Source organism: Musca vetustissima, unplaced genomic scaffold, assembly GCF_032173495.1.
Source record: "Musca vetustissima isolate MV318-11 ecotype Yass unplaced genomic scaffold, APGP_CSIRO_Mvet_v1 utg19638, whole genome shotgun sequence".
NCBI classification, from domain to species: domain Eukaryota; kingdom Metazoa; phylum Arthropoda; class Insecta; order Diptera; family Muscidae; genus Musca; species Musca vetustissima.
In genome coordinates, this window is record NW_026881834.1 from 1 (window position 1) to 25,326 (window position 25,326).

A 25,326-nucleotide genomic window follows, 5' to 3' on the forward strand; every position below is an offset into this window, starting at 1 on the left:
CTCAATACAAATTTGACAAAATTCCAATTTATACGACTAATACCAGCATAATAAAGATGTAAAATTAATTCTGTATGATGGGATATGTCTGTGGACATATATAGATCTTATTTCTGCAAGAATCACGGCGAAAGATCTATTGGTCTCGAAGATATCGGCCAAAATCTATACCAACCCAAAAATGATTATCACAAAAAAGTATTTTGCTTTTTATTATCATTTTTGAAAAAATCATTATATAACACACGTTTTGTCTTTTTATAGTTACCATTGCGGGTAACCACATACTAAAAGCGATTTGGCGACGATTCCAATAAACCACTGAATTTTTTCGCGAATATTTGCTCACATTTACGTTCAATACATTCTCCAGCAATTCATCCCAAATAACTTTAGAATAATAAAAAGGAGGTTTTGCAAAATATATCGCGAGGACAGGACCCTAAAAACTATTAAGGGGACCCCCCCATTCTCGGTGTCAAAAATTTTTTTGATTTAATTCGAATCTCCTCTAATTCTAGAATGTTCCTACAAATTTTCAAGTGAACTAGGATAAAGCTAATCGGTGAAGATCTTCCTTATTTTTTAACTTAGTTTGTGGTAAAAAATAACCGTTTTTCCATAAAAAAAATTTTCAAAGTTCCGCCATTTTGTTAATTGTTGTACGAAGTCAATAATCCTAGTTCATACGAGAGCCAGACATGTCCTCTTTCTAACACAGTTGGAATTTTCGGATTCCGATGTTCCAGTGAGGAGTTATCATGCCCGCCATCGAAAATATGGACTTTTCTTTGAACCCAAAAAAACAGCAACAAAACAACAACAACAAATTTTGGTAAATTATTTTTCTTCCTTTTTAAATCTTCAAATATATATGTGCCAAGTTACAAACCTTAACAAGCATTAGTATTCATTTACCAGCCCATTTAAAATCTTAAAAATAAAAAATCGAGAATGAGTGGGGTTCCCTTAAAACCAAAATCCGACAAACAAAATATTAAAAAAAAATATCGCGAAACCCAATTTTTCAGACTTTGAAAACTTTATGGTCCATTAATATTGATCTAGAAACCAATATATGCGATGAAAATAGCAATAAGAAGGTCAGATTCTAAGATATGAACGGTTTTGTGGCAATAGAAATACATCAAATTTCGAAAACAAATAGATCGACCAGTTTATTCACTGATGCATTTTATTCGCAACTGATTGTGTTAAACGGATGTAAAATATTGAATGCGTCTTCGTCACCAGCTACCACAGTTTTTCAAAACGCAATAGTATTTGACGAAGAATGATGTTTTCTCCCAACTTCATGTACTGTTGGTAGTTTCTGTTGTTTTAGAACTGTTCATTTCTTTGAATCTGACCACCTTATTGCTATTTTCATCGCATATATTGGTTCCTAGATCAATATTAATGAACCATAAAGTTTTCAAAGTCACAAAAAGGGGCTTTCGCGATATTTTTTTAATAATTTGTTTGTCGGATTTTGGTTTTAATAGTTTTTAAGGTCCTGTCCTCGCGATTTATTTTGCAAAACCTCCTTTTTATTATTCTAAAGTTATTTGGGATGTTTTGAAGCCGCGGCGACTATATCTAATACTCTCATTTTGAGATTAGGACGAGAAATTACCATATATTAAATGAAAAATTGCTGGAGAATGTATTGAACGTAAATGTGAGAAAATATTCGCGAAAAAATTCAGTGGTTTATTGGAATCGTCGCCAAATCGCTTTTAGTATGTGGTTACCCGCAATTGTAACTATAAAAAGACAAAGCGCGTGTTATATAATGATATTTTCAAACATAATAATAGAAAGCAAAATACTTTTTTATGATTATCATTTTTTGGTTGGTATAGATTTTGGCCGATATCTTCGTGACCAATAGGTCTTTCGCAGTGATTCTTGCAGAAATAAGATCTAAATATGTCCACAAACATATCCCATCATACATAATTCATTTTACATCTTTAGTATGCTGGCTTTAGGCGTATATATTAGAATTTTGTCAAATTTATATTGAGGCAAAATACTTATTACACTCACTGTATGTGCAAAGTTACAAACCTTAACAAGCATTGGTATTGATTTACCAGCCCATTGAAAATTGGGAAAGTCAGCCTTTGTATAAAAAATAAAGATGCGAATGGCCCAGAAATAGGTAGAATAGCTAGAGATCGATAAATATTTATAAAAACAAACAAAAATTCGAAATAAAAAGCAAAAAGTTAAAAATTCACTTGAAGGTCACCTTTGACTTTGAAAGGCTTCGAGGAAGAAAACCAGTATATTTTGCAGTATGTGAGGAAATGTCAATTTGTAATGGCAGTTGATTTGTCAAATTTGTTATTGCAGTAGAACAACAAAGAATTTTATCGAAACCAATGCTCTGTTCCCGTACTGCAAGAATCTACTCGATTTTACTAAAAATCCCAAAAGTTTAAAATCCCTATCAGGTCTTTTATTAAAACGAATATCCATGATCAGTGTTGCCAATTTAGCACTTTAAGTGCTAGATTTAGCACTTTTTAAACTCGTTTAGCACCAAAAAAGTGACCTAGCACCTAGCAATTTTTTTAGCATTTTTTTCAGTAATTTTTTATAATTTTTGTTTCATCCTAACAAATTTTCCCGTTTTTCGATTTCATATTGACGCATTGAAAATTCCCTATGTTTTACGCGATGAATTTGATTTTCCAATGTTAAAAAAGTGACAGTAGATTTGTAAGCAGGTACTTCATATGGTGGCTATGACATTGTCTGCTAGTAGATTGTTTATTTGATAAAAAAAAATAAAATAAAGCGGTCCATTGGAATTTTCTGAAAATAAGTTTTTTATTCACCGACAATCCCGAATGCCAAGTTATAACCACTTGAGAGTACAGAACAGCACCAAAATAGAAAAATTCCGGGAAACATATATTTTTATAACCTTCACCACACTGTGGTACAGGGTATTATTTCTTTGTGCATATGTTTGTAACAGGCAAAAGGAAACGAGACAGACACACGGTTCCTTTTGAGAATATGCATCGAATCACTTTTTAAGCCGATGTATACATGTCCGTCTGTAAATTGTAAACAAAGTACAACTCGCATTTTTGATTCGAATTGGATTAAATTTGACACCGCTCATTTATTTGGGGAAATAGGTTCAGATGTAGATATAGCTTCCATATATATTTTCGTCCGATTTTAGGTAAATAGGGCACATATATATCCTTCAATTTGCACGAAATTTGTGCATAGGGTAATGAATGAAGACCAGAAAGACGTGTGTTAAATTTCGTGAAAATCGGTTCAGATTTAGATATAGCTCCCATATATATTTTCGTCCGATTTAATGTAAATGGTGCACCAAAGTCCTAATTAATCCTTCGATTTGCACGAAATTTGGCATAGCGTACTTAATTGAGTCTAGAATGATGGGTGGTGAGTTTCGAGAAAATCGGTCCAGATTTCGATATATGTAGCTCCCATACATATTTTCGTCCGATTTTATGTAAATGGTGCACCAAAATCCCTATATATCCTACGATTTGCTTGAAATTTTGCATATGGTACAGAATTAAGTCTAGAAAGATCTATGTTAAATTTCATGAATATCGGTTCAGATTTAGATATAGCCGATTTTAGGTAAATAGTGCACCAAAGTCCCTTTATATCCTTCGATTTGCACGAAATTTGGTATAGGATACTGAATTGAGTCTAGAATAATGAGTGAAATGTTTCGGAAAAATCGGTTCAGATTTCGATATAGCTCCCAAATGTACATATATACTCACCCGATTTTGCATTAATGGTGTACCGAATTTCTAATGTTTGTGCGATTAGCACGAAATTTTGTACAGCGTATCAAATTGAGACTAGCATGACGTTATTGTGTTTTGTTGAAATTGGTGCAGATGAAGCCATAGCTTCCATATGTATTTCGAAAGGGTGTCTGATTGAAATTGATTGATAATTGTCTTGGTTTGCTAACCTCCAAAATCCCGCAATGTGAAATTACAGTTACTTTGGGGTAATGGGGTACTGCCGTTAACCAGCCACCCCTAAATATGTACATATATTAATAATTTATGATAAGGAGATTTTTTACTCAATTTGAAAAATCAAATTAAAGCCAATTCGATTGTATAACGTGTTTATTAGGGCTACGCTTAATAGTGGATCAATGTTGATAATTTTTAGTAAGAAGACTTTCTACACAGGGAGAATCCGAAAAACAAAACCGCATATTAGATTGAAAAATGTGCCCAAAACCATAAAAAAATTAAATATTGGGCATGGTGTACACAAAAAAGACCGATATACATATTTAATTTCCAATACCAAATGTCCTAGGAGTAGTGCAATATATGGGAAAAATTCCAAAGCTCTGTTTTCAATATTGCGACCTCAATCGGATTGACATGGCTAAATCGACAAGGAGTAGCCTTTAAGAATAAATGGGGTCTCTGATGAATATTTCATTATTACATATTAACAATTTTGTTCATTTAATTTTTTTTAGCACTTTTTTCTGGCACTTTTTTAAAATTTCTAGCACTTTCTAGCATTTTTTTCAACAAATTCTAGCATTTTTTCTCGACAGAGTTTTGGCAACACTGTCCATGATCATTTGTGGTCTGTTTCCGTACTGTAAGAATCTACTCGATTTTACTATTTTCTTCGATAGCATAAAGATTATTGCAGTACGGAAACAGACCACAAATGATCATGGATATTCGTTTCAATAAAAGACCTGATACGGATTTTAAACATTTGGGAAAACGGAACTTTAACAACTTCTGCCGAAAGAGAGATGTACCCAATTTATCTCAAAAAAAGCTGGACTATCTATGGTTCTTAATGGACCGCATTGAAATAGGTATAGATCGATGTATTTTTAGGGTGCACACCGAAATCGGATGCGCGTTAAAAGCATATGGACTTTTCGGAAATTCGCGTTTTATGAATTTCAGGGTACTTCAACACATCTTAGCCGTCAATATGGATCGATGTATTTTTAGGGTGCACACCGAAATCGGATGCGCGTTAAAAGCATATGGACTTTTCGGAAATTCGCGTTTTACGAATTTCTGGGTACTTCAACACATCTTAGCCGTCAAATGATATTTCCAAAATATACAAGGATTGGAAGATAAACTTCGGGTAAAATAAAAGAATAACCCCAAACATTTTTTTTCTGAAATTGTTTGTACCTTTTTCGCGATTATTATAATATATTCATTTTTTTATTTTACGAAGGAAGATATATATCAACGTTTTTGTTCAATATGATAGACGTAATTTTAATACTTTTTTCTGATGCCGTACCACGAAAACATAAAATCCGATTTTTTGAAAATGGAATATTAAAAAATTTGCATACAGTGCTGCTCAAAACATTTGAAACTAGAACTGCAATGCAATATTAATTGCAGTACTAGAACAAATGCAATATTAGTTTTTACTTATGTTTAAAAATAGTATTTAATAAGCCATCTTTCTTTCTAAATTTTTCTAAACATTTGCAACAACTTAATACACTTTCATTTCTCCCTTGCCTATGGTAATATTTCGAAAGTTGTATAACTTTAAAAAGAAGATCAACTAAAAATAGACGTTAATAAAGAAAAACAAATCCATTTTATTGAGTTGGTTGCATTATTTGGTAACCAACTATGGGTTGCAATAAATATAATGAGCACATTAAAAAAAATAGTCGACGATTATAAAAAAGTGTCTCCAATAAAGAAATATCTGAATAAGCCCTTAATTTCAATGAAAAAACTTAACTCGCCTTCATTTTGCAAAAAATATATATTCAATGGTATTTGCAGAAGTTGAAATGTACTATCTTTTCTGTAGTATCAAAATATAATTTGCACAGTGTACTTTTATTGTTCACTCATTCATTTATAATTCATACCATTTAATAAAATTCATGACATACCATTTGTTATTTATAATTCATAACATTTTATTGCAAATACATAACATTTAATTTCAAATTCAAATGCTCTTATTATTAATGAAATACTAAGAATTACAAAAAATATGTTATCAGTTGCAAATGAATTATTAAATTTTCACTATTTTTTTGAATTGCAATTGAAGTAATTCGAAATTCAAATGATATGATCGAATTACAAATGAATTGTGATGAATCGCAATTGGAATTCTCAAACTGAAACAAGGTGTAGTAAATCACAAATAAATCACTTACCAAAATAATCGTTTGCAAAAGATCCAACCGATACTTTATTGTTACAGCACTCGATTTTTCCATTTGTCCTCCTTCACGTTTTTTGACCACGACGAGGAATGAAAATCCGTCATCACTGAAATTGCGTATGTATTTACTTTAAGCTGAATATGAGAAATACAAATCAACTATGTCGCATCTTCTGTGGTATTTTTTAACCGCACTTATAGACCGATTTCATCTTCAAAATTTTGAATAATATTGTTATACCTATACAAATATTACTTTGATTTGACACTTATTTGGCATTTTATTTCTACAGCATAGGAAGCGCACGCGATATTACAATAACCAAAATATATTCATGCACTTACATTAATTTGTGACTGCAAGGAAACACACAATAACAACAAACACATTTGCACATTCCTTTTCTTTTTATCACTTTAAAAACTGGCGGCAGTTCCTTCTCCAGATAGTCCACTTTCTAATTGAATAGAAGGTATAAGACCATAAACCATATTCGCGAGATAAACGAGATTTTCTTATAATAGAACACGTGGCGAGTTAAGCGAAAGTTTAACACAGAGCTATTTTGTACTTTTTTTAAGCCCGTAGGCGTGATTAACTCTGAAATGCGTCTTCGGACGGCTCACAACGTCCGAAGATGAACTGATTCCTTTTCCTTTACGTAGTACGAGTATAAAAGCACCATCGCCAACATTCGCGAATGTATAAAATGAACACCCGACCACATTTACATTAAACCGAACTTCCGCAGCACAAATCAAATATGTCGTCGCTCTTTTTGTTTCTATTAACCACGGATTTTAACGACGCTTTTAACAAGAATAACTTACATTTCGCAAAAGTTTTACTTTTAGTTGTTTGTTCATTCAAATTCGGGGATTAATAGATCGATGAATGTTGGAGGAATTATTTTACTGCAATGATTAGGTTCGTTCGTTTACTCAATAATTTGTACGAATTTGTACAAATTATTACAAAATGTTGTTCGTTTACCCAAAAGTCCAGTAAAAGAGAGTGAATTGAGAGAGCAGATTTGACAGTTGTGTTACTGAGTATTTGCAAATTCTTACAAGGAAAATTTACTCAGTAAGAATTTTCTTGTACCATCAGTTGATATTTAATCAGCTTTTTTGTTATGTTTTGTAAATAAACAAAAAATTGTTCTCAAGAAAATTGATTGTTTTGTGAATTTTATTTTGATTTTGTATCATTAAATACCAAAATGGATGAAGAAAACGCAAGTATTTAAGAATAAGGTAATACAAGAGTAATTGGCGAACGATTTTTTAGGTTCCAAATCCAAACAAAAAAGTGTGCATCCCTAACATGTCTGGAACACCATCGGTTATGTCCACCCCAATATCAATTGCAGATACAGGTCACAAACCTTTTAAATGGTTGTGGGGAACAAACAACATCAATTTTCCGCTTGTTATCCATTTTCTAATAAAAATGCTGTTTTTTAGTTTGCGCCAATTTGTTTGTTGTTTTAATCGGCTGTGTCGAAACAATCTTTTTACTGGATGTTGTTCGTTTACTTTTTGCAGTTTTCTCTCTTGAAAAGGAAAAATTCGTATTTACTCTCTGCAAATTCTTACTGAGTAAATATTACTGGGAAAGTAAACGAACGAACCTATTTATAAAGCGTTTACATGAACATCTAATAACCTTATTGAACATTGTTTGTGTGTTTAATACTGTGGTTATTCCGTTTGCAACATCGCGAAATATTCGTCGGAGAAATCATATACAGTATTTTTCGGTTAATTGCACATCAAAATTTGCACAAATTTCTGTTCAATTAACCGAGGAACCAATTATCCGAAACCGCTTACTATGAAATGAAATATTTTTGACCCATCATGTGGTTCAATTAAGCGTGGAAACCAATTAACCGTAGGGTCAATTAACCGAAAAATACTGTATATATATATATGAGTTTTTATAAACTATTTTGTCAAAGTAAAGTCTTTGCAGTTTCTAAGTTTCTGCTTAAACTTTGTATAGGGATAGAAATTTTGAATTTAGAGTTCTTACATCTTAACATATTAACAAAAAATATATTTATATAGTCATTATAGAACTAGCATTAATTTATCTTCAAAATTATTGGTTTAATTAACAACAGCCATTGTTTTGTATTGAATTTTCTGTAAATTATGGTCCCTAGTTTTTAAATATAGGTAGTCATTTTATAATATTGGTAATGATATCGTTGGTATATGAAGTCTTTGGCCGAGTTGAAAGCTTCGTAAGGTGGATGCCACAAAATTCAGCATTATATTTTGTTAACGACAATTTTTATGTATATGTATATCAGCATTACGAATAGGGAATGACGAAAAAACAAGATATTTGATCATTAATTTACGACTGCTGCTAAGCAAGTCAGTTTTTATTTTTTATAGTTGATATTAGTATTTTTAAACTTATAACTCAGTAAATATATATAAAACACAAATTGAATTGATTTTTTAATTATGTATCCAGAACCAAATTTCAAATAAAAATTAGATCGATGTGCACAACATATACAACGTTGTGGCTCGGGGTGTTTTTCAACGCCTTGATAAATCATAAAGCAAAATGCATATATTTGTGTGTTTTCATAAGAGAATCTTACTAAAGTATTATTATTTATTTTATGATAAATATCAAAACATATACGTGTGTATATAGATTGCATGTTAAAAATATGTGTATGTAGCACCGAACTAAATGTTAAAACTGTGAAATGTTTTTTTTTATCTGACGTATGAATTTACACTTCTTGTGCGTTGCGAACATAGAATACTTTCAGAGTTTTTGCTACGTTAATATAGTGTAAGGCATTCAAAAAAAATTTAATCGTCTGTGGTAACAGATGAAATATACAAATAAAAGATCAGCTAAAATTGTAAAAATTAGCACATACAATTTTTAATTTTAAAGACCGTGGCCTAGAACCTTTAAATAAGTTTTCTTTTTTGTTTTTTGCATATTCCTATTCTATGTAGTCTCTCATTTGACAAAAAATGAAAAAAGAAAGTACCAACTAAAGGCTTTAAAGAAGTTCGCATTTGAATTTGCGATTTATATGTTTGTTCGTCTTGCGGCCCTTTTTGCCCCTATGCTCTTTGTCTTTACGAATTTCACGGACCAGGGTATAAAATGCATCGTCAACGCCCATACGTGTTTTAGCCGATGTTTCTACAAATGGAATACCGTATTGTTTGGCGACCTTCAATAAAGAAATTGTTCATATATATACTGTTTGCTGAAATTAAGTCCTTACCTCTCGAGCTTGGTTCATATTTACGGCCCAGGCCTGTAGATCGCATTTATTGCCGACCAAAACCATTGGAACTTCCTCTGCATCTTTCACCCGTTTGATTTGTTCTCGATATGTGCCGATGTCCTCAAAGGATTTCGCGCTATTTACAGCAAATACAAGTAGAAAACCTTCTCCTGTGCGCATATACTGATCCCGCATCGCAGAATACTCCTCTTGACCGGCAGTGTCCAATATATCTAGAAGGCATGTCTCACCATCTATTGAAAACACCATCAAAACATTAGGTGTCGCAATTGCATTTTGAAATGTGAACTTACCTATCACTACCTGCTTTCGGTAAGAGTCCTCAATTGTTGGATCGTACTCGTCGACAAAGTGATTTTGTATCAACTGGATGGTTAGGGCTGATTTACCAACACCTCCGGCACCCACCACAACTAGCTTATATTCCGTCATTTCTTTTTATGCTCTTTTTCTTTCAACGACGCTTTGCGACCCAAACAGATGATGCTCCCCTTTGCGATGAAATGACCACTTTTGATCTTTCTTGGTTGTTTGCTGCCTTCCTCTTATTTGTACGTCGTACGCTCGCTCCTCTCGACGTATAGGTGTGTGCGTGTGAGAAATTCTATCTGAAGAGCGATGAGCACAAAGAAAGCCCAAGCAAAAACACAAAATTAAGTAAAATCATAAATATGCAGACTTTAATTAAGAAATATACACATATTTGATCACATTTAATCTAAGTAAGAGCAATAGCTCAAATCAGCTACATGCATATGTACATTCAAACATGTATACATATGTATGGACGACTTTTTCAAAACACTCTGTGTTTAATAAGAAATAACTTGTTTTCGCTTTGTCGAAAACTAATTCAACTTGCTTCGGTTCTTAATGCCTGCAGCGCGGGGCGACAAGCAACACTACATTAAATGTTGCAATCTCCTGAAATCAGACTCTACCAATGGAGTCAAAATTCTAGGGAGCGGTAGGCTCTCAAGTTGCTGTTACATTAGACATTTTGAGGATAACATGAGTCACTTTTTACACAATCGCCCTAAAGAAGTTTCATATTAAACTAAATATTATTTAACCTCTGCCGAAGGAGAGAAAAAAATTGTCACATTCGTTTGTTTTCATTTCCTCTAGGTACCTTTGTTGTGCAGAATTCAATGCTTAATCACTGTGCTAGTTTAAATGCTTTTCAAAACATGATGTGTCGAAGCAAACGCAGCTAACGAAGATACCAAGATCACTAATTTTTTTCTTCTTTTTAAACAATAAAAAAAGAATGTCAAATTTGTCTATCTTCAGTCCCTGTAGTTTTTATTGATACGCATCAGGGATGCAAAAAATTAGTATCTGTGTTGGGACATGGTTGTCTGTAGTCGTACTTGTAACATTTGACGGCGATGGACTAAGGCGGTATTCTTATGGCTGATCACAGGCAATGATTCGTCGACCAACATTAGGTGCATTCAGGATACGTAAAGGGTGTTTAGACCGTGCAGTCTAAATCGACTAGATTTGTAAATAGAGGAAATAAATACTAATTTTTCATACTATAACTTATAACGCGATAATATGAATCATCTCATTTGATAAATACTGAAGATTTCGTCAAGCTGTCCTACATTGTATTAAAAACGGTTGCCACTATCAATTTCACAAATGAGACTATCCATCATGACATGATACGATAATAAGGTGATGTATAACAACAATCTTTGTTTTTATCTCGACCATCTGTCAAATTTTTCCTTATAATATTTCACATGGTTGGCAACATTGCACATCGAATTCAAGTAGAAATTACGCACTTTGACAGTTAATCGAGACATCAGCTGCTCTAAATGGACTACCTATTTATTGTTCCATGTTACAGAGTAGTCCATTATGTAAGTTTTTTTGTATTTTTGTGGAAATAAATATTAAACAAAACAACAACAATGATCGGAGGATCCAATCCGCTATAGAAATTTTTTCCTTGAGAATGCAATTCTCTTACGTGATTGGGCCGACTTTTCCTAAAGCTATCCATCTTTAAGTATTCGCTAATTGAAGACAGTATTATATGTGAAAAGCTAGAGTAACTTCGGGTAATGTGGACAATAATTTCATATTTTTGATATTGTGGGCGTAATAAAGGTAGAAAATAAAAACAAATGGTTTCCACAACACAGTAGATTTGTTGGCTAAATATATTCCAGGTCAAACATTATATATATTTGTCTATAAAAATTTTATTGCATTATATTAAAAAAAAAAAACAAATTACTCGATATTGGATATTTTCATTTAAAAATAATTATCATTATATTTAAAAAAACCAAATTACTCGATATTGGATATTTTCATTTAGAAATAATTATCGGCTTAAAACTTAATAAAAATCACCGGTTGTAATTACAGCTAAATGTATATTTTTGCTAAAAGAAACAAGAAAACCACATAACTTCTTTATATTCGAGAAAAAACAAAGTGTTCGACTATTTTGCCAAAACGTTCGACTATTGTGCTAAAAAATGTTAAAATCACACTTTTACAATCAGAGCTTAACTACATTTTCAACATTGCAATTATTTATTTAAAACCCAGTTGGATGTTTTCACTAATTAGGAAAACATTTATCAAGACGGCATTGACATATTTCAAACATTTTCTGAGATATGGGGGTGGTCCACATTACCCGACGTTACTCTATTACGACGATTATGCAATCCGGACAATATATTTTTAGTTGATTTTGAAAGATAACGGTAGTTTTTCTTTTTGTTGTCCCATTTTCGCGTGGAGAGTAATTTTTCGGATAATGCTGTTATGTTTGGATATTGAGATGGCAAATTCAAATAAAACAAAGCTTGTTTTCTATCTCCACCGAAAATTTTATATCCGTCACGTACATGTTACATTTTTCTTCAATAAGTTTGTTTAGAGCCGGACTTACAGGCAAAAATTTCGTGACGATTGGTCCATAACTGCATAATGATATACTAAAGGTCTTGGGGCCACTCAAAGATATATATAATATAAAAAGATATATATAATATAAAAATTATTATATTTAAAACATTCTGTTTTGAATTTAATTTTTTTAGTACATATTTGTAATGGTGCGTTACGAGTGTAACAAGTGCGTGACGGGGCTCAAAATTAAAAAAAGTATATTTTAAAAGTTTTTTTCTCAAAAAATTAAATGTCAATATAATCCCCTTATATCTGTAAAAAATCCACAATTTTATCTCCCGACAATTCGCAGAAATTTCATATCGAAACTGATATTTAATTTTCAAATGGAAATTTTTGTAGCGCGTGCGTATGCTACATTTTGCTTAATATCTCTGAAGTTTACAAACATATTCATAAAAAATTACAGGTAGTGCAAAGAGCATAAGACAATTTAATAAAAATTGCAAAAGAAATTCTGGAAAATTTTCTTGACTAAACAAACTATTATATTTCGCACGCTGTAACAGTGCGTGACATGGAATTCATGACATATTAATTTCATTGCTGTAATACACGGTATAAATATAAATATAAACACGTACAGTCGAAATTGTTTATAGTGATATATCGGTTATAACGACTGTATGAAATGTCACGAGTTATGTCCCTTGATCATAGTAGTTATAAACGATTTCGACTGTAAATACATATGCATGTATGTTAAACTAAATTCTATGAAAAAATTACGTTAGCATTTTGAAGATTAGTCAGATTGGATTTTTCTCCTGGAACTTTTATTTTATCTAGAGCTTGTTTGTGCATAATTGAGCGGAAGTGAGCATCAAGATTCGTTCTTCTGCCAAACGCTTTTCCACATACTTCGCACCTATAATATTAAAAGCAGTAAATGATGAAATGGGTCAATTCATTGTACTCGAATTTTAATTTAGATACCTGAAATGTCTTTCACCTGTATGAGTGAGCATGTGATTCTTAAGAATGTACGTACTAGTAAAGGATTTTCCACACTGTGAACATGTAAACGGTCTCTCATTTGTATGGCTCCTTTGGTGTTTGATTCTTGTACTGTAGTCGGTAAATCTTCTATCACAGAATTGACAAGCAAAGGGCCTTTCACCAGTGTGCTTTCTCATGTGTCTTCTTAACTCCGAGTTGGTAAAAAATTTGTCAGGACACAATCTGCAAAATTGTTCTTAGTATTAATTGTAAAAAATAAATAGAAAAACGAAAATATTACTCGCAGGCGCATTGTCTGTCACCAGCATGCCTTCGCAAATGTAGCTTAAAATAGTAGCTACAGGTGAAATGGTTCCCACATTGGTCACAAATAAAACGATTATTAGTGTCAGATTTTTCTCTTTTACGTCGTGTATTTACTTTGGGATCGTCCTCCTTTTCTTTCTCTTGCGAAGATTTAGCACTTACAGTTCTATTTCGTTTTCGGTACTTTTTATTCTGTTTCGGAGAAATGGGTTCTGGAGACTCCGCGATATTACTATCCTTCTCATTGTGTTGTAAAGTGTCAGAGAGATGCTTTTCATCTTCATACTGTATGTTGGATGTTTTGAAATCTGCAGTGATTTCACTCTCTGACCACAGGTCATCTAGACTGCCAATTTCTTTTCCATCTAAATTTTCTTTTTCATTTGGTTTTAATTCCAAAGCGTCTCGTTGGTTCAAATTACAGAAGTCACCTGCTTTCTTATACTCAAGTTCGTCTTGACTTTCAATATTTATTTCATTTTCACCTGCGATTTCTGTTTCGGATTTTACAAAATATTCCTCTTCTTTGATACAAACTTGAAAGAACTCTGTCGTTTCATCGAATTGGTTTGGTTCTTTTAGGTCCTTATATTTGTCAGCAAGTAAGGATTGCACCTTTATGATATTTTCCCGAAATTGATGGGCTTGTCGTAATGATTGATGACATGTTGAACACATTACCTTTGGTAAGCCACTGTTTTTCAACTACACAAACAAGGACAAATAACTATGTTTCCACAGACACTTTTGAATTTATTTGCACCTACCCAAATTCCCGTTATATCCTCTATTTGAGTCAAAAGTTCTCTGTGTCGACGATCAAAGAGTTTTAAAGCGTTGCCATTACTTTGTTCCCTTGCACATGTTCGGCAAATATAACCCATTGTCTAAAAAGTAATAAAGACTTTATTTTTTCCAAATTCAGATTTTTGTGTTTACAAACACAAGCGAGATACATATTTACAAGATGGTTATTGATTATCGGATTACTTCATTCATATCATGGTACAATATATACAAGGTAGATAAATACAACAAACATCGGTTGTTATATATTTATATGTCAAAAATATTTTGCCAAAACAAACAGATTGGCAAGATTTTTTTACACAAATTCTTGTAGAAACTGTTAATAAAAGTATTGTCAAAAAAGCTATTAGAAATTCGGAGATTTTCATTTATAATTTTGTTTTTTAATTTTTTCGTTCAACATTACAACAACATTTTTGACATTTATTTGTCCAACAGCTGGCCCGATGCGGCTACCTTATTAAATATACCTTGTGCAGATACTTCATCAAGAACTGTTATCACCAAGATCTATTAATAAGGTCACCAACATGGCCTATACATAAGGTCACCAAGATAGCAATCGAAATCGGAAAACATCTGTTTTTTTTCTCAAGTTTAATGTCAAAAATTTCGACTTTGTTTACGTTATCATAATGGAAGTCAATTCACAATAATGCATTTTGACAGCAAACTTAAGAGGTATCGATAATCAGCTGGTCTCCCTTGGTGACCTTATTTATAGGCAATGGTTATCAGATTATCTGTCAAAATACATATGGGTAATTTTAAGGCCTATTTATAAGGTCATCCATGGAGACCAGCTGCATATCAGCTGCTTCTCAAGTTTTCCGATTTCGATTACTTCGATTACCTTTGTATGCTCAGTAAGGCAGCCGTATAGGCGAATTTCTACAACAGATAACTGTTGTAATACAATGATATTTAAAAGTATTTTGAAAAAAAACAAACAAATTCATAAGATATTTTTACACATACTCGTTCAGAAAATCTTAATAATTGCATTGCTGAACATGCTCTTAAAAATTGAGAGATTTTATACATAATTCTGTTTTAAATAACAAAAAAATTTTTTTTAAAGCTGGTATAATGCGGCAAACTTATTAAAATAAATTGAATTTAGTATTGAGTGATATCAAATTTGAAATTGGTATGTGTAGAAACCACAGGTTTTTATAAAGACCATTTGGTCTGTCTAGAGACCACAGGTCTTTACCAATTTGTCCGTATAGAGGCCACAGATCTTTATGAGGACCAATTTGTCCGTAGAGAGGCCACAGATCTTTATAGAGATCAATTGGTTCATGTAAAAACTACAGGCCTTTATATGTGGGGACCATTATAAAACAAATAACGTTTTTTGCAGCTTTTGAATATGTTATTAAGTAACAAATCACATTTGTATATGAGCGATGGCTCCGATACCGCATGATTCGGTATTAGGTCCGCTTCTTTTCATCTTATTTCTTAACGATATTTTTCCGGAACTGCAGTTTTTGTGTGAACCGTATGCATTTGCTGATCCAGCCCAGTTGCTTTTAAAATGGGAATCTTGTTTTGGAACAGTGGTTCAATCTAAGGTTGGCTTTTGGACACATGGATGTCAATTCTCTCAGCATTACCCATCCCAGACGTTTGTTTGTTAAAGACCAATGCCTATATAAGGTCGGACAAAAAGCACAGGTAAGTATAAAGTTTGCTGTCGAATCATATTTACAAAATTATGTTAGACGTCAAAACGAAAATATTAATATTTTTTTAACATTCAATTTAATTTTAATTTAGAGTTTAAATAAGATTTCAAGTAAATTATCCTACAAATTATAGATTGTGTTGCGTTTTTTATTTAAAGGCGAAACAATTAGTTTTCTCCTCCACAAAAAAATGACGTTAAAGTTAAGTTTTCTCTATGAATTCGCTTACTGGCCGACCTTATATAGGCCTTGATTAACGACTTTTTTCCATTATAATAATACGAGTATTGTTTCCTAGGTTCTTTGATAAGAAACGTCATGTGTCATGTTTTTAGTTAATGAGTCGGTTTCTTATTCTTCTACTACATACTTTGAATTAAATTGTCTAAACATTTTTAAATAACAACTTTCTGCAACAGTCTATTTGTTATAGATTCTTTATGCATCTACATAATTAGAGGTACTATGTCAACAATACTATTAAAGCAAAAATTACCGCGTTTTCTTTTTCAATCTTTTTAAAATGAATTAAAAAATACTATGGATACATTGGAATTTATAATAATCTCTTCAGATGCATAAATAACGTTTTTCCCTAGACTTTCTTTTAAAAATATCGTCTTTATAATTTCCTTTATTCGATGAGATTTGCTCGGAGGCATACACAAATTATGATTTGTAACTGGGAGATTCTTTATTAATTATATTTATTGTTTTATAGCAATTTCGCCACAGTTCACTATTTTGATCGAATGTGATGAAATTGTTGGTAGTTCATAACTTAATTTGTCTAAACATAGCATTTTTATGCGATATAACCAGTTTGAATACGTCCAAAGCTGTTTTTTGTGTTATATATTCAACTCCTCTCCTTGCTGGAATTCTTGTTCGTTTTTTATTTTCAACACCTACTTCAGCAACGAGCAGACTGTCGATAGTTTTTAACGGACCTTTTGACGAAAGGTATTCTATATGGAATGCGGTCATTTCCATTGAATAACATCGATCGAAACAACTCGATATCGACTGTCATAATTTGCAAGGCGAACAAACAAAACGAAAAATTTCTCACAAAGGCTGATTATGTAAGAGCCATAAATAAAGATAGTTTTAATGAATAATTTTAAATATAACTTTATTTGTTAATAAATAAAACTAGAAATTCTTACAGATGTATTTTTATAGCCAAGGGGAATATTTGATATCATCTGTAACCACTCTATAATATAAGATTAAAATACGAGTGCACAAGTAAATTAGAACGCTACAACTCCATTTGTTTATTTATTGATTGCGGTGTTATAAATACTGTTTTACAGTAATAAAATATATTGATTTAATAAAAATACAAATGTAAGCTTTAGCATGACCTACTGATTTAGTGTCTACGCGAAGAGGAATAATAAGATTTAGAACGAGATCGTGAAGAGTCTCGGTCACTTCGAGAAGAATTGTGACTGCGGGAGTGGGAAGAAGAGTAATTTCGGGAGCTTGTCTTGCGTCTGTTGCTGTATTCGTCTTCATCATTGGAGTCGGACTCGTGACGACGCCGACTAGAAGATTTGCGATTTTTTTCATATAATGAATAATATGACTTCTCCCTATGGTTATGGCGATATCTCCGTTTTTTAGAAGTTGAATACCTTGAATGCGAATGTCGGCTGTTTTTCGAATCATCAGAAGAAGTCGTCGTTGATGCTTCTGAACTTGAAGAGGACGATGTAGAAGAACGTGACGATGATCGAGACCGGGACCGAGAAACTGAACGAGAACATTTTTTATCGGAATATTTATACTTTCGTTTTGCATATTTCTCGCTCTGGTCGCTTTCTTGGTCTTGACTGGCTGCCCTACTTTGCCTACAACTACCTTCCAATACCGTTGTATTTACATTGTTCGCAACACTACTTAGGCAAGTCTGTTTTGACACTGATGTATTAATGTTGTACAGAGCTAAGTTCTGGTTGACAGTAGCATAGGAGGTTGCACTGTTGCATATACTCGGTTTTGATTGTGCCTCTGAGACACATGTGACCGTGGCCGACATCGTTAAATATTTGTTATCTCTGTTGTCGCTAAATCGTGATGTACGTTCTTTTAGTGCTCCTCTATCCCTGTGTCGTTTACCTAGGAATAAAAGTTTTAAGTAGGTATTAACATTTTCATGGACTACACAATTGCTATTAGTATTGTGATTATTTTTATATCCATTCATATCATATACTTTTCGAAAACATTTGCGGATTTGCAACGAATCGAGTGTTTCAAAGTATAAGTGTGAACATTATGTGTTTCATAAAATAGAAATATATGTACTCATATTAGTAACAGACGCACCGTTTATGTTTTGTAACTTTGTTTCTGTTGCCTCACCAGATTCATCAATAATATTACCAATACTTTTACTGCTACTACCGGCTACAGATTCGCATGTTACCATTTCATTTTTTTCCAAAACGACATTTTTGTCAATTTTCTTAGGAATCTCTTCGGCTTCAATAGTACGAGTTGTATATTGTTTTAGTTTTTCAGCCTCTCTAGCAGCGGCAGCAGATACACGATCCTCTATTTCGTTTGCCACTTTTTGAAAAGCCCGTTTCTTTTGACGAAGTGATGCCTAAATAATGAAGCAAAGTTTAAGAATGTATTATAAATATTTTTCAAGTAAAGTATTACCTTGATGTCTTCTTCTGAATCATTGTCATCCGAAGTAAGGGTTCTCTTGGAGTCGGACGCGTTGTCATCATCGTCACTACTATCTTCACTCGAGCTATGACCGTACACTGCTAATCCTATAAGTTGTTTTTTTATTTTGAAGTAATTAGCTTTTACTCAAGTAGTGTAGATGTTTTGGCATATATACATCTATAGGCCACTTATTAACATAACTTGTATTTAAAAGTCTGACCAATAGGATTTGGAAATGATAATTAGGTAATCATAAATTAGTCTAATTTTTTGGACTAGAATTAATGATGAATATTAATAGAATTGCATACTTGAATTATGTTGGGTGTGAAAGTATAAATTATATACTATTAGGTCTTTATATAAAATATTGTTGTTTGAGAGCAAACAGTATATAACTAGCCTAACGTTGTAATTTGCACTTACAACATATACGGAAAAATTTTCGTATCTTTAAACTCCCACACTCATTTTTCTGAAATATATTCTAAGGAACTAATTACACTAATTACTTAATTATATCATTTGAAGTGTTTATTTTAGATACAATTCAGTGATTCGACTTACCTAATTTGCCAGTTATAGTAGATAAAGCGCTATTGTGGACCACTAGTGCCGACGATGCTTTTGGATATGTGTAAAATGTATATATAATTTTAAACAATATATTTTAACACATTTAGAAACAAGATATTTGACATGCTACAACGACTTATTGCGATATAACTTACACACTTTGTAAAACATTTTCTATGCTGTGGGACAAAATTATATGTGATCATAAATTGAAATAATATAAAATACCTTTCAACTTGGAGCTTTTCAAGGTTTCGTTCGCTAACTTTGAAATTTCTTCGTTTGTAACTTCTAACAATAGCTCAGTAAGTGTGTGACGTACGAGGACCATCTATTAAAGAGCAGTTTCAGAAGTATTGATGTGATTATATAAAATTAACGTTCATAAATGGACAACAACTAGAAACGACTCCGAAGTCCATAACTTACCATTCTTTCTAATTTTTGTTCGTAACTTTCTGCACTTACTTCTATTACGTCCGCGCTTTCCTTTGAACTTTCTTTGTGAGGCCCTTTTTCTAGAATATTTCCATCTAAAGCTCTATCGTCTTGCCCATCATATTCACCTTCCTGTGTACATATATATTAAGATAATTACTGGCTAATTACTTATTACAGGCTACAACACACCGATTGTTTTCTCACTACAAAATCTGTCTCTAATTCCCTTAACGTTGCCGGTTTTGCCAAAGCAACCGCTCCACTAAGAACTTGTTCAGTTTCTGTCGTTTGATGTTTCCCCTGTTGTTTCTGTTTTTCTCTTTCCATTTTCTCCAGACCTTCCCTAAGATATTTATGGAAATCAGTTAATTATATGATACACTTACATTTTATAAAAAACGTCGAACTAGAACCTTATCCACGCTGGTAGTCCTTTTCTTTTCGCCGCTTCCATTACATTGGATGTGCTGGCCGAATCACTTGGTACATCTGGTATTGCCCGCACTTCATTCGTATGAGGAACATTAATTTTCAACAACGAAGGTACCTGCACCGATGGGTTAATTGGTCGTCTAGAGGTTGCATTTCTAGGAGTAAGTGGATTATTCCACTTGCCCCACTGGTTTTGAGATATGACTCCATAGTCAATTCCAACTAAAAAATATTAAATTTTTGAGTGCTTGCAGCATCTTGATCAACTATAAGTCCCCTCTAGCAGGAGAAGAATGTACACCCATGGACATTTACCTGATTCTGTTGCATTCGTTTTATCCGCGTACCATTGTGAGGAAGAAGGATCAGCTATTGTCCCTTGTTGCATAATTGTATCGCCAACAGTCCTGCATTGTGGATCCTTTTCTAAATGTTCCTCGTCGTCCATATCCATATCAGCCTCCCCCTTCTCTTCCTCATATCGTGCTGTAGCTATGGAAAAGTCATTTGCTTCAACGCCTGCCGATGGTGCACTATCTCGCATTTTTATCCATTGCTGTGCCAAGCTAGCCCAGTCGATATTCTGGCCAGAAGCCATGGCGTTCGTTACGGCAGTCTGGTTTATGAATTGATAGGGACCGTTCATTATGCCCCGATTACTTCTTTTACGGAACGGATATTAGCTTAGAATTCCCTATTAAAAATCTCAATCTCTCTCGCATGTACATTGAAAACATGACGTTTGTCATTTGTTTACAAGCCATCGAGACGTTGCCACATCGTTGTACGTCATAGGTGACATTTGTTGCAATAATAGGTATGTTCGTTTACATTCCCAAGATAGAAAATTGTAAAAAGTAAACGAACAGCATCCAGTAAAAAGATTGTATCGACACGGGTGAGTAAACAACAACAAAATTTGGAAAAAACAAAGAGCTTAATTTTTTTGCACACTTTTTTGTTTTTATTTGCATTGCCTATTTAATAAATACTTGCGTTTTCTTCCTCCATTTTAATATTTTAGTGTACAAAGTCAAAATAAACTTTACAAAGTAATCAATTTTCTTGGGAGAGTAAATTGTCCTTGTAAGGACAATTTACTCTCATGGTGTCTTGAGAGTTATTTTCCCTTTGTCCGCTTTTCCACAGGAAGATTTTTATTTGGCAATTTTTTTGTTTTCTCTTTTGAAATTTTCGCTTGCTTTTCCATTAACAAATTTTTCTTTGCCAAATTTGCGAATCAAAATACAAAAGAAAGAAAAACGTCAAAAGTGTTTGCATTTTAAAAAATTTTTAAATATTTTATTTTTTTTTATATATTTTATTATATAAATTGCAAAAATTAAAAATTAAATTTCACTTGCACAAATTAAAGCAACAGGTTTGTAAACAAAAGCCGGCTGTGTGTCAGTAAAGCGAATAGGTTCAAAAGGAAATGTCAACAAAATTGTTTTCAACGAACAGAGCAAAGCATAATTTGCGTGTACGGCAAACTCAGTATTTCCCAAATAAAAATTTGCCTGTGGAAAAGCAGACTTTCATTGGTAAATTGAGAGTAATTAGAGTTGCGCTATTTTTAATTTTGTAACCAGCGTTCTTTTTGTTCACAAAAGGTACGAATTTACATGAACGTACCAAAACAAGAAGTAAATATTTTTATTCGTGAATACATTTACGCTTAAATTAAAATATATATACAGTCGAATTCGGTTAAGTGAAAACGCCTAATTTCAGAAAAAAAGTTCTCTTAAGCAGAATTTCCAATTAAAAGAACTTCGGATAAGCGAAACTCGTTGCGCTTAAACGAAGTTTTCAATCAATATCTGAAAAATCGTGAAATTTATAAATCATATTGTAAAATGAATTGAGTAAGAACTTGTTTTTTCGTATGCATTTGAATGGATGGTTGAAAAATGTGAAACATAATTTTAGAATTGCAAATAAAAATTTTAATAAACTTCGGCGCCCTTACAAAAATTATATCTTTTCTCTTAAGGGAAACCCCCCCCCCCCCCCATATTCTCGATTTTTTATATTTAAGATTTTAAATGGGATGGTAAATGAATACCAATGCTTGTGATTTGTAACTTTGCACATATATATTTGAAGATTTAAAAAGGAAGAAAAATAATTTACAAAAAATTTTTGTTGTTGTTTTTTGTGATCAAAGAAAAGTCCTTATTTTTGATGGCGGGCATGATAACTCCTCACTGGAACATCGGAATCCGAAAATTCCAACGGTGTTAGAAAGAGTACATGTCTGGCTCTCGTGTGAACTAGGATTATTATTAGTTTTTGAGTTATCGTGCTCGCCATGTATTATATATATATATATATATAATACATCATAATGAATGAATACTTTAACATCACCTACTGCTGTCAATATTAATAAGATATTTAACTATGTACGTCATCTTAAAATTACTATTTAATAAAAATTATTAAGAATTATCAACCAATTTAGCTGATGGCCATTGTTGCCAATGCTAGATACTTTTATTATTAGCATTGCATTTACTACAATGTTAATACTATAATAAATAAAAACTGCCCGATATTTCTCGATAATTATGATTTATTATGTAAAATGTGAGGTACTTTTTCGTACTTTTTGTTCCTACCGTTGGCAATGTTTTTCAACCGTACTCTCAATTTACCAATCTGAGATAGAGAAAGAGAGATAGAAAAATAGCCCCATGACACATGATACATAGTGTAAAGCACTAATGCACAAAATAGTACACATGATACATGGTGTAAAGTATGCCCATAAATTTGCAAATACTCAGTAACACAACTGTCAAATTTGCTCTCATTTTACTGGAATAACATTGAGTAAACAAATTATTGAGTAAACGAACGAACTAAACGTACAGACATTAATGTGCATATACGCATTTTATCATTATTTTGATAATGTCAGATATGCATAGAAATTTTGTTGTTATAAATTATAGGAATATTTAGGGGAGAGGGGGCATTTGAGAACATTTTTTGCTTTCGAACCTCATACAATTTTTTCTTGTTTTTTATATAAATTTCAATTACAGATGTAACCTTTATAGTACGTTTTGATTGTACCGGATGTATTTAATCCAGTAGATCTAAATTGTCAACTCCATTACATACATGTCACATAAATCCTCATAGAGGAGTTTAAACCGACAAAATGTTGTAATGTAAATTCCGTTTTATACTGAATATACAAATGACATGCTAGAAGTTCGATATAAATATTTTGTTACTGTTTTAATGGACAAAGTCATTCCCCCAGGGGGTAGCTTTGAACAAGGAATGTCGTTTTTGTACGGCATGGTTTTTTTAAATTTTTTAGTATGTATAGTACGCATAGTTTTCGTTCAATTCAAGAAATGTTTACATTGTAAAATAGATATCAATTTAAAATTTAGCCTTTACAACATAAATTGCAATTTATGAATCTATCGCTCCCAGGTCTTCCCTCCAATTAAGCCATTGCCATATGTAGAGGTACCTCATACAAAAACATATCGAACTTGACACGAGTAATACGATACAATGAAATCAGCTGAGTTCACTTGTATAATTGTACAATGTATAACGTTATAAGCCATTAGACTACAGTTTTTATTATTTTCGTCAAATAATTCTACCTTTATTATTGTGTCGTGGAAAATGATGTGGTTGTAACAAAATCACAATTTTCTAGGTTTTTGGGAATTTATATGAGTTGTGAAATCTTTAAGCGATTCCTTTTCATCAATGTCAGATTTCCAACTGAAGAGAGGAAACAAATTGGTTTAACAGCATAGCATGGTAGAATAATATAAAGGGCTAAGCAGAATGTTCGCTTTAAGCCATCCGTGGCGTTATATGTTATTGAAAATATAACAACCACAAGGAAACGATAACATGTACGCTGGAAGTTGATCTGCGTTGCGCTTCGGGGCTAAATATATTTTAACTTTTTGTGTGCGATATAAAAAAACGCTCAACGCGAACATTCTGCTTAGCCCTTATGGTGTTTTTACACGATATGTATTTTACATATGTGCTGTCACTTATTTCATCCATATGTAATTCCTTATGTGTGTCAAAATTAGCAGTGTACACAAAACATTTATTTTTGTGTTCAAATCGGCATATGTATTTTACATATGACATAACCTATAAACAAAAAAACACTTTTATTTTTTCTTAAATCAACATCATTTTTTATTAAACACCTACAAACGAAATAATAACTTGTAATTGTTGCCTTTTCATCCTTTTCTTTGAATTGCAATTGAAATATTTTCTTCCAACAATGTGTTTCATTCAAACAGCTGATTTCCTTATGTTTCACATACGAAAATAGAGCGCGTCCTATTCGGAAAAAAATACATATGTAATTGCATATCGTTTTGACACATTGAAATTTCCGTATGTTTCACATGACGAGTTCGATTTCCGTATGTAAAAAAGTGACAGCACATATGTAAAATACATATCGTGTAGAAACACCATTAACAAGAACATAAATTTTGCAAATATTTTCTGTTAGAATAAAACGGCATATACATTAGGACTTTTTACCGGGTTAACATACTTTATGAGGATTTATTTAAAATATATGCAAAGGAATTGACAATGAAACCAACTGGGTTAACGAAATCCGGTTAAATGCAAACGTACTATAAAATGAAACATAAATGCGCTTATGTTCTTAGTTTGCTTAGAATATTCAACTTTTGGGATTAGTATTGTTATGATCTAAATACCGATCAGCTGATGTTTGTTAGTATACATACAAAATAATAAATTTACTGTGTAATTTTTTGTTTCCTATTTTAACATGAAACAAAAACCCGCTTTGCATCTCCGTAGTATCATGATTTCGATCATGATTTAAAATAATCCCTGCCTCACAATCATTTAATTTTGTATGGTAAATCTAGCTTGATTATTCATGATAAAATGTTATATGT

The 25,326-nt window shown here is 32.4% G+C and overlaps 3 protein-coding genes across 3 annotated transcripts; all 3 read right to left on the reverse strand.

Annotated features, from left to right (window-relative positions):
* Window positions 1-9,156: 9,156 nt before the first annotated feature.
* On the reverse strand, window positions 9,157-9,967 carry LOC133327875 (ras-like protein 1). Its single transcript, XM_061536409.1, has 3 exons — window positions 9,818-9,967; window positions 9,501-9,757; window positions 9,157-9,446 (listed from the first exon to the last, which is right to left on the reverse strand). The coding sequence occupies exons 1-3, from the start codon at window positions 9,954-9,956 to the stop codon at window positions 9,270-9,272; spliced, it is 573 nt and encodes a 190-aa protein (XP_061392393.1). The 5' UTR covers window positions 9,957-9,967; the 3' UTR covers window positions 9,157-9,269.
* A 3,739-nt stretch (window positions 9,968-13,706) lies between these two features.
* Window positions 13,707-14,620, reverse strand: LOC133327872 (uncharacterized). Its single transcript, XM_061536405.1, has 2 exons — window positions 14,504-14,620; window positions 13,707-14,441 (listed from the first exon to the last, which is right to left on the reverse strand). Exons 1-2 carry the CDS (start codon window positions 14,618-14,620, stop codon window positions 13,707-13,709), a joined length of 852 nt encoding a protein of 283 aa, XP_061392389.1.
* A 2,998-nt stretch (window positions 14,621-17,618) lies between these two features.
* On the reverse strand, window positions 17,619-21,023 carry LOC133327877 (arginine/serine-rich protein PNISR-like). Its single transcript, XM_061536411.1, has 9 exons — window positions 20,693-21,023; window positions 20,359-20,599; window positions 20,135-20,288; window positions 19,934-20,074; window positions 19,733-19,835; window positions 19,496-19,552; window positions 18,917-19,032; window positions 18,578-18,857; window positions 17,619-18,367 (listed from the first exon to the last, which is right to left on the reverse strand). Exons 1-9 carry the CDS (start codon window positions 21,021-21,023, stop codon window positions 17,619-17,621), a joined length of 2,172 nt encoding a protein of 723 aa, XP_061392395.1.
* Between the last annotated feature and the right edge of the window lie 4,303 nt (window positions 21,024-25,326).

What these genes read in the sequence shown, in the direction of transcription:
- LOC133327875 (XM_061536409.1), bottom strand. Translation starts at nt 9,956, where the DNA reads ATGACGGAATATAAGCTAGTTGTGGTGGGTGCCGGAGGTGTTGGTAAA. An exon ending in CCGAAAGCAGGTAGTGATAG is followed by an intron (nt 9,758 to 9,817) that starts GTAAGTTCACAT and finishes TGTTTTCAATAG; the next exon opens with ATGGTGAGACATGCCTTCTA. An exon ending in ATATGAACCAAGCTCGAGAG is followed by an intron (nt 9,447 to 9,500) that starts GTAAGGACTTAA and finishes TCTTTATTGAAG; the next exon opens with GTCGCCAAACAATACGGTAT.
- LOC133327872 (XM_061536405.1), bottom strand. Translation starts at nt 14,620, where the DNA reads ATGGGTTATATTTGCCGAACATGTGCAAGGGAACAAAGTAATGGCAAC. An exon ending in AGGATATAACGGGAATTTGG is followed by an intron (nt 14,442 to 14,503) that starts GTAGGTGCAAAT and finishes TTGTTTGTGTAG; the next exon opens with TTGAAAAACAGTGGCTTACC.
- LOC133327877 (XM_061536411.1), bottom strand. Translation starts at nt 21,023, where the DNA reads ATGAACGGTCCCTATCAATTCATAAACCAGACTGCCGTAACGAACGCC. An exon ending in AACGAATGCAACAGAATCAG is followed by an intron (nt 20,600 to 20,692) that starts GTAAATGTCCAT and finishes AATATTTTTTAG; the next exon opens with TTGGAATTGACTATGGAGTC. An exon ending in AAAGTTACAAAACATAAACG is followed by an intron (nt 18,368 to 18,577) that starts GTGCGTCTGTTA and finishes TTTTATTCCTAG; the next exon opens with GTAAACGACACAGGGATAGA.